Source organism: Gopherus evgoodei, chromosome 11 (genome assembly GCF_007399415.2).
Source record: "Gopherus evgoodei ecotype Sinaloan lineage chromosome 11, rGopEvg1_v1.p, whole genome shotgun sequence".
NCBI lineage: Eukaryota > Metazoa > Chordata > Testudines > Testudinidae > Gopherus > Gopherus evgoodei.
Window position 1 is genome coordinate 2,180,347 of NC_044332.1, and position 13,605 is coordinate 2,193,951.

At 41.9% G+C, this 13,605-nt stretch overlaps 1 protein-coding gene across 8 annotated transcripts in view; it reads right to left on the reverse strand.

Annotated features, from left to right (window-relative positions):
• Positions 1 to 13,605, reverse strand: part of USP40 (ubiquitin specific peptidase 40) — a 71,290-nt gene that overhangs the window by 41,872 nt on the left and 15,813 nt on the right. For all 8 annotated transcript variants that reach the window (XR_004002598.1, XM_030579934.1, XM_030579937.1 and 5 more), the window contains 6 exons: positions 13,358 to 13,462; positions 12,904 to 13,011; positions 8,999 to 9,323; positions 8,384 to 8,465; positions 1,122 to 1,293; positions 200 to 284 (listed from right to left, as the gene is read on the reverse strand). Coding sequence is in view for 7 of the 8 variants with exons in the window: in XM_030579934.1 (XP_030435794.1) it covers positions 200 to 284; positions 1,122 to 1,293; positions 8,384 to 8,465; positions 8,999 to 9,323; positions 12,904 to 13,011; positions 13,358 to 13,462 (877 nt within the window). In the remaining variant the exon portion in view is untranslated. The remainder of the gene's footprint in view (positions 1 to 199; positions 285 to 1,121; positions 1,294 to 8,383; positions 8,466 to 8,998; positions 9,324 to 12,903; positions 13,012 to 13,357; positions 13,463 to 13,605) is intronic.

Genomic DNA, 13,605 nt, shown 5'->3' on the forward strand with positions numbered 1-13,605 from the left:
TTCCAGCTAAGTTAAGTTTGCCATAAATAAGATCAAGACTGAAGAGGATTTGCAAATAGGTCAAACTGAACACTGAAGTTAATAAAATGTAGTAATATATTTCTCCAATAAGTTAATAAATGGAACATCTTCAAAATGCCCTAAACAAAGTATAGCGCATGCAAATAAACAATGAAGCCTTGTTTTATGCAGGTCTTACCATCAAGTGTTTGGTAAACATGAAGTCCTGCTGGTAGAGACTTTGCAGTACTGAGAATCATGTCTCCTTCCCAAAATTCCAACAGCTAATGGGTATAAATAAAACAACCAATTGTGAAAAAAAGCAAAAGTTGTAACCCCTCAGCAAAGTTTCAAACTGGTTGTAAAGGGTGAAATCCTGGCCCTCGAAATGAAGTTGAACCGAGTTTTGCTAATGACTTCAGTGAGGACAGGGTTTCATGAATTATACTTATATTCTCTCTGTAAAGCAGATAAGCAGTATGCTAGAGCACTTTTTAGTTTTTCACTCAAATATTTTTAGCCAACTGTCATAAATGATTACCTAGCCAATAAAGTGCAGATCAAGCGTTTGTGTCAAAGTTTGAAAATATTTTGTCTTTGTTTGCATTCTACAATGAGAAATAAAAAGTGACTTGAGTTCTAAAACAAAGCCATTCCTAACTCCTGTGCTATTTGTCAAACTGAACCTGACCACTCTCTGGGAATTGTGATGTTTCTTTGGTTTACTGGGGAAAAAAAAAGTTAGATTTTTCCAGTTTGATAATTTCAAAAAAAATTCTAGGACTTCTTTTCAGTATATGCTAACTCTAATTGCAGGTATTTTCTTGACTCTTTTTCCAGTCCAGGTCAGCAAGCTCCCTCCTAGTATGTAGTTGAAACAGCAACACCCAGATTGCAGACAGAAAGTGTACAAGTCTGTATGTCAACTTGAAGGTATATTTTCATTACAATGGTGAAGGACTTATTTCGTCATTTCTGTGGCTTCAGACAGAAAAATGTCAAATACTACAGAAAATTTTTTCTTGTCATAGAGAGCACAGTCATGTTCACAATTTTAAAATTGTCTTTGTAACTCAGGTAAAGATAAAATGTTTGGGTTAACACTCTTAAAAAATAAATACCTGAAATATCGATTGTCGCAGATCTCCTAGGGTTTTTCTTTTATCAATAGTCAGATCCAGCACACTTTCTTTCCAAGAAAGCGATGGGTGTAGGGCCCCATTGTAAAGTTTATAGTGAGAGCCCAAATGGAGGCGCAAATCAATATTATTGTCTGCAGAGTCAGAATCCACCCTGTTTAAAAAAACAAAACAAAAAAACAACCACACATCACACATATGTATCAATACCAATAGGCTAAAATGAAAGATGATTTACTGCTGACTGTTCTAGAGTTGCCTCTGTACATTTACAGGATTGGCACACTGTGGTGCTGAGCTCACGATTAGCTTTATATCAACACCAGAGCCACAGGTGGGAATCCGCAGAGGCCCAATGACCCTAAGACCACATCAATCTCAGACAGCACACTATTGTCATGATATAGACCCAAAATGTAATATATATTTGGAAACCAAGTAACTCTCTGATCATTTTCAGAGTGGTAGCCATGTTAGTCTGTATCAACAAAAAAAATAAAATAATTAAAAAAAAACAAACCAAGGGGTACCTGTGGCACTTTAGAGACTAACAAATTAATTTGGGAATAAGCTTTCGTGGGCTAAAACCCACTTCATCAGATGCATGGAGTGGAAAATACAGTAGGAAGATATATATATACACACATAGTACATGAAAACATGGGGGTTGCCTTATCAATTCTAACAAGACAATTCAATTAAAGTGGGATATTATCAACAAGAGGAAAAATCACGTTTGTAGTGGTAATTGGGGTGGCCCATTTTGAACAGCTGACAAGAAGGTGTGAGTAACAGGAGGGGGAAATTCGCATGGGGATATTAGTTTTTAGTTTTTGTAATGACCCATCCACTCCCAGTCTTTATCCAGGCCTAATCTGATAGTGTCCAGTTCGCAAATTAATTCCAGCTCTGCAGTTTCTCACTGGAGTCTATTTTTGAAGTTTTTTTGTTGAAGAATTGCCACTTAAGTCTGTTATTGAGTGTCCAGGGAGGCTGAAGTGTTCTCCGACTGGTTTTTGAATGTTATAATTCTTGACGTCTGATTTGTGTCCATTTATTCTTTTGCATAGAGACTGTCGGTTTGTTCAACGTACATGGCATCATTAACACTTTTGCATGATTTATGCACAATAAACTCATCAAGGAGCTCATATACAAGTGTTGCAAATATGTTCTTTAAAAGTATTTGGCAAGCAGGGTCTAAGCCATGCCTGTTCCAGAGAAAGGAATGAGGTTCTGATGTAAATTAAGCAAGGTATCACCCAAAAACAAAGAAAAGCACATTTACATGCAAGGTAAACAAAGCCCTCAGGAGAGCAAGTGGAGAAATATGAGTACTTAATTTCAAAAGGGGATAGAGACTACATCCTGTGACACCCTATACCCCATACGACTTGTACCCCATGCTCATCCCGTGATATGATTATGGTATACTGTGTGCAAAGTATGACTTGTGAGCTAAGTTTCCTCTAGGCTGAGCAGGGGCTCAGGGCTGCGGCAGGAAGAGGAGCCTTTCCCAGCTGGCTCCAGCAAAGAACTGCCCTGGACTTGACATGGCTGGGGGAGAGGCGCCCCTCCCCTAGCCCCAGAACAGACCTGCCGCGGAGGTGGGAGAGGCACCTCATCTCCCCCAAACCCAGGTGCTGCTGTAGGGGAGGGAGGAGAAAGATGGGGGGGAAATCCTCTCCCCCCCCGGCATAGCCCCTGGGCAGCCTACATCCCAAACCCCTCATCCCTGGCCCCACCCCAAGCCAGACCCCTCAACCCGCTCAGCACCCCAACGCTCTGCTCCACCCCAGAGCCCTCACCACTCCGTCACAATCCTCTGCCCCAACCCTGAGCCCCACTCCGAATCCCTCGGCTCCACTGTCATCACATGAACTTTGTTATGCACACCAATATAGAGGTGATGTGTCACATGTCACCTCCATATTGGTGCACATAACAAAATTCATTGAGTACGTCTGGGAAAAGTTAGAGGGAACATTGCTTGTGAGGTATTATTTGAAAACTCAACCTGCTGAATATTATCCTGTTGAAATGTGTGCAACACTGCACATGAAATTATGATTTTACTATATGTTTGTTACTGAAATATGTTGTAATTCTGGGCAACATCCTCAGACCATCTTCACAAAGCGAAAAGCATGCCAACTTCGTGCTAAAAGGCCATTACCTAATTAATCAGAGATTCACGAGCAGGGAAGTTGAAACAAGAAATTTACAACTCTCCTGATGGTTGGCAGCTCACATATACCATGGAACTGCCTGACCCCATGACCCAGGAAAGACTTTTTCATTACAGAGGATCAGCGTATAAAAAGGAGAGACAGTGACTGCCTCATCATCTCTCCTCCCCCCTCTCTATTCTCAGCAGCACTTGAAAGACAACAGGAGCATCACTGAACTGGGGGAGTAGTCCTAGCTGGAAGGCTTTCCAGTTAGTATGGATTGCTGAGAGTTTTGGGGTGAGAGAAATCTTTTTGCTTTCAAATCTTATTTAGCTTGGTAAAGTTTAGGAATGAGCTTGCATGTTTATCTTTTTATTTCTTTTGTAACCAACTATAACTTATATGCCTTATTACTTAAAACATATCTTTCTCTAGTTAATAAACGTGTTTAGTCTTTCTTCTAAACCAGGTTGTTTGATTGAAGTGTTTGGAAAGCCTCTGCTTGAGACAACAAGGCTGGCTGTGCATTTTTGTTACCCTTTGCTGGAATGACAAACTAATTTATAAGCTTGTACGGTCCAGTGGGATACTGAACAATACAAGACGTGCAATTCTGGGGGGTCAAGGCTGGGTCTGAGATCACCCTGCAAAAGTACATGGTCAGTAGAAGCTAGAGCAGGGATTGGCAAACTAAGGCACGCAGCTCGCCAGGGTAAGCACCCTGGCGGGCTGGGCCAGTTTATTTATCTCCTGCGTCAGCAGGTTCAGCAGACCACAGCTCCCACTAGCCATGGTTTGCTGTCCCAGGCCAATGGGGGCGGCAGAAAGTGCCGAGGGATGTGCTGGCCGCGGCTTCCTGCATTGGCCTGGGACGGCCAGGGGGAGCTGCGGTCCGCCGCACCTGCCAACGTGCTTACCCTGGCGAGCTGAGTGCCAGAGGTTGCTGACCCCTGAGCTAGAGTATGACCTGGATGCTTGGCTGCTGGCATCAGAACAGCGAGCTGCAGCACCATAGCATTTAAGGCACCCAAAGTTTACAGGGCAGGCGATGACAAAACTCCCTACTGATCTGGGTTGAATCTCAAAGTGCCAAAGGCCCTCAAAGAAACAAATTATCTATGCATTGTGCAGTGCAGAATAAAGAAACCCTCCAAAAACATGCTAAAATATTTGTTAAATAGTGCTGATTTCTTCCAGGCCCTTCAAAGATCCATTTGTAATATAATTAGTTTGTTTTATGGAAGATAACCCTAATATTAGTTTTTCTACCCAACTTGCAAATCAATACTCTAACACAACTGCACAATGGAAACAAATATGCAGAAGCTGCTCAGAGCCCCAAGATCTACAGCTAAGACCAAAAAGGCATATCAGCCCTGATTTCTGCTACTTGCATCCACTTTTAACCTGCAAGATACCAAATAAGGTAAAACAAGATTTTTATAAAAAATAAAATTCATCCTGTGCAAACGGGCCACACAAAGCCTATACATCCCTTAAGGCTTCACTTGGAGAACTTTGGGTTTCAAGACTGCAGAGAGTGAATTCCAATGACACAGTTTAAGTAAAAGTTTCTGTTCTGCTCCACACCTGCTATTTTATTGTAGCATGGTTCCCTTCTCTCCCAATATCTCTGTAAAGATACACTAAGAAAATTCCTTCCATTCTATCCGAGGAGCTATATTAATTTACTTAAGTCTAGCACAATTCTTCATTTTTTTTAAGTGAACTTGTTCTACAATTATATTAGTCTGACTGAGAAAGTAGGTGTCATAGATAGTTAAGGGTTAATAGGAGTACTTCATGTCTCTTTTGACTGTAAAGGGTTAACAAGATCAGTGATCCTGGCTGTCACCTGACCAGAGGACCAATCAGGGGACAGGATACTTTCAAATCTTGAGGGAGGGAAGTTTTTGTGTGCGCTATTAGTGTTTGGTTGTTGTTCACTCTGGTGGCTCAGAGGGATCAGACGTGCAACCAGGTTTCTCTGCAATCTCTCCGATACAGGCTCTTATAAGTTCAGAATAGTGAGTACTAGGCAGATAAGGCGAGTTAGGCTTATGTTTGTTTTCTTTATTTGCAAATGTGTATTTGGCTGGAAGGAGTTCAAATGTGTATTTTGCTGAAAGGATTTTAATTTGTACTTGTATACTTAGACTGGGAGGGTATTCCCAGTGTCTATAGCTGAAAGACCCTGTAACATATTCCATCTTAAATTTACAAAGATAAAGAAAGAAAAAACAGTAAAAATTAATTAAAAAGCTTTTCTTGTTTAAGAACCTGATTGTTTTTTTATTCTGGTGTGAGACCCCAGCGGATGGGGTCTGGATTCACCAGGGAATCGGTGGGGAGAAAGGAGGGAAGAGGGAGAGAAAGGTTAATTTTCTCTCTGTGTTAGGATTACTTTCTCTCTCAGGGAGAGTCTGGGAGGAGGAGAGAGAAGGAGGGGGGGAAGGCGAATTTTCCTCTCTGTTTTAAGATTCAAGGAGTTTGAATCACAGTGATCTTCCAGTTTAACCCGGGGAGGGGAAGCCTGGGAGAGGCAACGGCGAGGGAAAGGGTTTACTTTCCTTGTGTTAAGATCCAGAGGGTCTGGGTCTTGGGGGGTCCCCGGGCAAGGTTTTGGGGGGACCAGAGTGTACCAGGCACTGGAATTCCTGGTTGGTGGCAGCGCTACAAGTACTAAGCTGGTAATTGAGCTTAGAGGAATTCATGCTGGTACCCCATCTTTTGGACGCTAAGGTTCAGAGTGGGGAATTATACCATGACAGTAGGCCAGTAAGGGAATGTAACAGGGAGGTAGAGGAGAAGGCAGTGGACTAGAGTCAGGAATCCTCGATTCTAATTCCTGGATTCACCAATGACCTGCAATGTGACCTTGGGTTAGTCATTTTGTCCACATGACTCAGGATATGTCTACACTACGGGATTATTCCGATTTTACATAAACCGGTTTTGTAAAACAGATTGTATAAAGTCAAGTGCATGCGGCCACACTAAGCACATTAATTTGGCGGTGCACGTCCATGTACCAAGGCTAGCATCGATTTCCGGAGTGCTGCACTGTGGGTAGCTATCCCATAGCTATCCCATAGTTCCCGCAGTCTCCCCCGCCCATTGGAATTCTGGGTTGAGATCCCAGTGCAAAAACAGTGTCGCTGGTGATTCTGGGTAAATGTCGTCACTCAATCCTTCCTCCGTGAAAGCAACAGCAGACAATCATTTTGCGCCCTTTTTCCCTGGATTGCCCTGGCAGACACCATAGCATGGCAACCATGGAGCCCATTTTGCTTTGTCACTGTCACTGTATGTGTACTGGATGCTGCTGACAGACGCGGTACTGCAGTGCTACACAGCAGCATTCCTTTCCCTTTGCAAGGTAGCAGAGACGGTTACCAGCCCTATTGCACCATCTGCCATCGTAAATTGGGGATGGGATGACGGTTATCAGTCCTTTTGTACCATCTGCTGCTGTCATGGGTGCTCCTGGCTGGCCTCGCTGAGGTCGGCCAGGGGCACATGGACAAAAATGGAATGACTCCCCGGGTCATTCCCTTATGTTTTGTCTAAAAATAGAGTCAGTCCTGCCTAGAATACGGGGCAAGTGTACTAGAGAACCAGAAAGCACAGCCGCTCCGGGTCAGCGCCCCAGAGATCCCACAGAAATGATGAGCTGCATGCCATTCTAGGGGGCGCCCCTGCAACAACCCCACTCATTGCTTCCCTCCTCCCCCAACCCTCCTGGGCTACCGTAGCAGTGTCCACCCATTTGTGTGATGAAGTAATAAAGAATGCAGGAATAAGAAACACTGACTTTTTAATGAGATAAAATGAGTGGGAGGAAGCCTCCAGCTGCTGCGATAGTCCAGGCAGTACAGAATCTTTTCTTTAGACATGAAAGGGATGGGGGCTGATAAGAGTTCAACCTCCAGTTGCTATGATGAGGGCCGTTACCAGCCGTTTTGTACCATCTGCCGGGAATGACCAGGAGTCATTCCTATTTTTATCCAGGCGCCCCCAGCCGACCTCACCGAGGCCAGCCAGGAGCACTCACGAGCTGATGATGAAGATGGATAGCAGTCATACTGTACCGTCTGCTACCGGGAAGGGGATGCTGGTTTTCAGCGCTGCAGCACCCCGTCTACCAGCAGCATGCAGTAGACATAGGGTGACACTGAAAAAAGGCGAGAAACATTTTTTTCCCCCTTTTCTTTCGGGAGGGGAGGGGAGGGGAGGGGAAAGGGTGTAAATTGACGACATATACCCTGAAACACCCGGGAAAATGTTTTTGACCCTTCAGGCATTGAGAGCTCAGCCAAGAATGCAAATGCTTTTCAGAGACTGTGGGGACTGTGGGATAGTTGGAGTCCTCAGTATCCCCTCCCTCCCTCCATGAGTGTCCATTTGATTCTTTCGCTTTCCGTTATGTTTGTCACATAACACTGTGCTGTGGCCTCTGTCTATCATACCCTGGAGATTTTTTCAAATGCTTTGTCATTTTGTCTTCTGCAACGGAGCTCTGATAGAACAGATTTGTCTCCCCATACAGCGATCAAATCCAGCATCTCCCATATGGTCCATGTTGGAGCTCTTTTTCAATTTGGGACTGCATCGCCACTCGTGCTGATCACAGCTCCACGCTGGGCAAACAGGAAATGAAATTCAAAAGTTCACGGGGCTTTTCCTGTCTACCTGGCCAGTGCATCCGAGTTCAGACTGCTTTCCAGAGCGGTCACAATGGTGCACTGTGGGGGCCAATACCGTCAATTTGCGGCCACACTAACCCTAATCCAACATGGCAATACCGATTTCAGCGCTACTCCTCTCATCAGGGAGGAGTACAGAAATCCGTTTAAAGAGCCCTTTATAGCGATATAAAGGGCCTCGTTGTGTGGACGGGTGCAGGGTTAAATTGGTTTAACGCTGCTAAATTCAGTTTAAATGCGTAGTGTAGACCAGGCCTCAGTGTTTTTTATCTGCAAAATTAGGATAATAATACTTTCCTTCGTTTGTAAAGCACTTTGATATCTACAAATGAAAAAGTATGATGATGATGATGATGATATTACATACCTTCTCTTCCGCAGTTCAATGTTTGCCGCATCCATTTCATTCAAGAGATGGCCAGGAACCCGATATCTTGGATTTGCTTGTGCTGTGACCAAAGCAAGCTAGTTAGTTGGGATTTAGTTGTGTAAAGCCATTCTGACATGCTTAGAAGTGGCTCTAGGCCAGGCCTCCCGATATGGTAATCTTTTAAAGTCTTTAATGATGAAGGTGGTGGTTTATTTTACAATACAGCCTTAAGTTATGGGTAGATACGACATGCAAATTTTATTTCTGTTTATATTCCTATTGAGTGTTACTTACTGTTACAGTATAAAAACTGCTGCTTGTATTTTCATGATAATAGTGAGTTAATTTGTCACTTTGTGGAAGAGACTGGAAAATCTTGGCATCTGGAGACCATTAGCTGCCTAATTTATCACTACCATTCACACCACCCCATTACATCTCCTGCTAACCCTTTCCTCCATTAGGTAGTGGGAGGATTTTTCTATTCCTTCTAAACAGAAAATATATATAAAGAACTCCACTGCTGGGTTGTTGGGGTTTTTGTTTGTTTGTTTGTTTTGAGTAAAAATAATTTTGTGGCGGTAAGAAGAGCATGGTGAGTATTTTTCGTACCTTCAGATGGTCTTTTCAACTGGGATTTTCGATAAAACAGCATGTAGGCACTCTCTTTACCCTGAAATTGTTTCTCAATATCCTTCTCCTTAATGGGCTGGACTTTTGAATCATTCAAGTCAAACCAATGGGAACCAGAGGTGCTGTCCTTTAGCACTGTACATAGACTTTCTGAAGTCCACTGGACATCACTGTTCTGAGAAGGGCTTTGCAGAACTTGTCCTCGGCAATCTGACCCAAACTGGAGCTGATCATACATCTCCTTTAGACTAACCTTATTATCATCAGGACTAAGTTGAAATATCTGAGAATGATTCTGCAAATACTAAAAAGGAAGAAAAAAAAGAAAAAACAGTGGTGTCATAATGAAGGAAACATCTATTAAATGTGCAAAGCTGCATTTGCCACCTCCAAGCCTTCTTTGCATGGCTTGACTTCCCTGAAGTAACAACCACTTTTAGGTATCTCCAAAAAATCTGTTTCTGCCATGCTTCCTATAGTGATTCATCTTGATTTGTATAGAAAACCCCTTTTGTTGCTCCCCTCTCCCTCATGAGTCAATCCTTAGACTGCAACCACCTCAGGGCAGGAAACTTCCCTTCCTGTCTGTGAAGTGCCAGCCACACTGTAAGCACTACCACGAACAAAGAAAAAAAAATACAGCATCAAGAGTGAGATCAGACTAAAGTCACGAATTTTAAAGTTACTGGCCTAAATTCATTTGATACTCAACTTAACACCATATAAGGACCCCAGTTTTCCAAAAGTGCTTTGCTCCTGCTTTCTGAAGAAGAATGTAGAAAGTGTCCCTCACCTAAACAGAATACAGCTTGGTCCATTAGCACACTGCAGCTTTCACAGAATTTGAACCCTGGTCTCTCTCAGCTTTTGCCATAACCCCACTTACCTGACACTCCCCCCAAAAAGTCTACAATGAGAACTACAAGGGGAAAAGAAACCTTCAGTAAATTAAAGTGAAATAATAAAGATAGGTTAGGGACTGACAGCCCAAACAGGCTCCCAAAGTGAATACAGAAAACTAAGAACAGCTACTTGGCAAAACAGACACAGGAAACAGCTTTGATAAAGCAGAACTGCACTTAAATGACCAAAGGACGGGGTTGTTTCCTAAACTCCCAGAGTTTTCCTATTTAGTTTTTATTTACTATATGTCAATTTGTTTTCTTCTTGTATATGCTTCTCAGCAAGTCTCCAGAATAAAACCCGTGTTGCAAGATTTTTTGCTGAACTAATATCATTCTCTAATTCAAGAGACCAAGGTCCAGTGCCTACCTCTGGAGATGAACAGGACAGATAAGTAACACGGCATGGAGTTAACAGACAAACATACAAATTGAAGTAGAATGTTGGGTGGGGAGTAGGGCAGCAGCCGGCAGAAGAAAGATGATAAACCAGAACAAGGATTTTCCATGGATGAAAATTAATACTTTATACCACTGTACCATACCAATCAGAGCTTATGGACTTTAAATTGGTCATTCGTCCATAAGACTAGTGGTTTTGGCACAGACCAAGGCCTTTATATTTCAGGAGCATCCAGAGGTCCCAATCTTGATTGTGACAAGTGTAGTACAAATACACATAAAGACACTCCCTGCCCCAGACAGCTTACAACCTAAGCACTGTATATAGTAAATCTCAACCTCAGATAATGTAATTTCTGATCACTAACAAAAGCACATTCTTGAAGTATCAAATGAGTTGATTTCAGTGTATGTTCATATAGTCTCATTCAAATAAGCACACACACTAATCAGAACATGTCAGACAGATCTGTTCACTGAATATACTGACATCATGAAAACACACATATGTGCATGCACATTATAGTTGTTGATAACAGACATTCAATCATGACAGAAGACACTGTGTATGTTCAGTATGCTTTTTTGCTCATAGGTTATTTCTCAGTTTACTTTCAATCTCAGCTAAGCAGCTATTCCTCTAAGGCAGCTCTGTTTGAATTTCACAATTTAAACTATTTTTGAATTATTCAAAATGTTAAAATAGTTTTGCATTTCAGTGAAGCTTTCTTGGGAGTGTTCAGGATTGTAAGTCACCTTGTTACCCGATAGCTCAGAGAGAGACAGAGGGTACGTCCAGACTACCCGCCATATCGGCGGGTTAAAATCGATTGCTCGGGGATCGATATATCGCGTCTAATCTAGACGTGATATATCGATCCCCGAGCGCGCTTATATCGATTCCGGAACTCGATCAACCCAAACGGAGTTCCAGAATCGACACAGAGAGCCGCGGACATCGATCCCGCGCCGTCTGGACGGGTGAGTAATCCGATCTTAGATATTCGACTTCAGCTACGTTATTCACGTAGCTGAAGTTGCGTATCTAAGATCGATTCCCCCCCCCCCCCAGTCTGGACCAGCCCAGAGAGAAAGAAACTTCTAGTGCTAAACTGGGTGTCAGGTCCCTGTCACTCTAATCTGTTAACGATCAAAACAACATCATCAGAAGCTCTGCCAGCCGTTACTTTGCCTTGCAGATTAACTTTAGGTGCACCCCAATCCTTGAGCCCCCTTGAACAGCATTCCCCTGTAGTATCCAGCTCCTGACACCAGACACTCACAGAAATTACCAAGTTCGCTGTCTCCAAAGAGACAGTGTACATATCAGCCTGTTTAGTTCAGCTAAGGAATCGCACTCTCTAATAAAACCAACAATAAGTGTATTAACAAAGAACAGAGGTTCATGAATTCAAGTGACTGTTCAGTAAGAATAAAAAAAACAAAAGATAACATGCTTCTACAAGACCAGAACTTAGCTGTAGCAAGTTAATCAAATCTAAAGCAGTTTCTCACCTGAAACCTTTTCTACAAAACTTGCTAGTTTTCAGTCTTAACCTGGATCCAGATTTTTCATGAACCACCCCGCTCCGCCAGGGGTGTTCCTCACTGAAATGCATAACAAAATGTCTTTTTTGCTTCTCCTTATATTTCCCCAAAATTCATAGTTTTGATGCCAGAAACAAGACAACTTCCCTATGGTTTTAGTTTCTGGTGTCTTCCCATGTTGATTTTACATCCCCACCCTGGTCAACCTGACTTTTTCTGTTGGACTTTCTCAAATGCAGCTTCCTTTGTGTTTAATTTACAGTAGAGACAGCGTAGATAGGCGATTTCACACTCCTTTGTCTGGCAAAACGCTGCTCATCAACCCTGACAGGAACACAGATTCTAAACATAGTCTCAATACATGCATACGACTTCTTAAATAACATGCATACATATATATGGCAATACTTACAACCAGCTTTAATTTGATACCTCACACAACATCCTTTATAAATACTATGACAGCAAAGTGGTAGGTGTAGTGAATTTGTCTGGTCTGACAAGAGTTACACAGAGTGATGACCCACCAATGGGCCTGTGTTTCACAACTCTTGAGAAGAATTCAAAAGGTTAAAAATGAGTTCAAACTCAAAATTCAAATGCAGTAGTTTCCTTTACTATTGCAATGTAATTCTTGAGCTGGCAAGCCTGAGAACTTAACCAAAGTGATAATTTTTTGGATGTGTTCAAAACTACCAGCGAGTAGGATTCAGAATAAGAGTTTTATTACAATCATGATTACTGAGTTGCTAATTCAAGTGTACTGTATTTTTTAAATCATTAATATTTCTGTGTAGACACTTCTAAGTACATTGCTATATGCATTTTCATTCATAAATTAGACTTACATTACAGATTGTCTGCTGGGAAAGGAGAGCCACTGTTTCTACTACTGTTCTTAACATTTGAAATTTTAGAAGAAAACAAGTTTAAAAAATTTTCTTAAAGTGAAAATTGTGAAGTGATTTGTTAGTAATAGGCTTAGCTAAAATTTAACTAATGTATCTATTAGAGTTCTACTGTTTTTGTTACCTTTCGTATTGGTCCATATTGTTTCCTGTATTTTTTGTTCCAGGACATTCCTTTTTTCTCCAATAGTTTCTGCCCTAACTGATCCACAGGAATTTGTTTGGATTCTTCCTAAAGGAACACAGTTAACAGACTATGAAATGATGAAGTGGTGGGCAAAACCTGAAACACACCAACCAAGAAGTATGCAGCAAACAGGAATGGTAATAAACGAATGGTTTTGCTAACCTTTGCAATAGCTTGGGTAAACTACTTAAGGCTACTAATGGATTGGCCAAGCAAGTATTCAGAGAGATCCAGTGGATGACTACTTTTATATTAAAAATCAACTTCACACTTTCAGTCTCATGCTCCCTGCTGAATTACTAAGCCAAGTTTAGATTCTTGTCACTTACCCCACCCCTCTTCCAGATCAGTAATTAACAGGGAGCAGTAAAGATCTGTTTACATACCATACCTCTGATATGATCCCTTTCAGGATTGTCAACGGATTTTCCATTTCTTTGATATTTTCAGTATCTTTCTGAACCTTCTCTTCAGTCATCAGTTTGCTTTCCTCCTCCTGAAAAAGATCATTGATGGGATCCTTACTACAAGGCTATGAAAATAAAGATTAGTAAATACTATTATTTCAAACAGAGACGTGTATTTTTCCTTTTGTTTTCTAGCACAGATTCTTTTCTTTTACAGAATTATGGATACCCA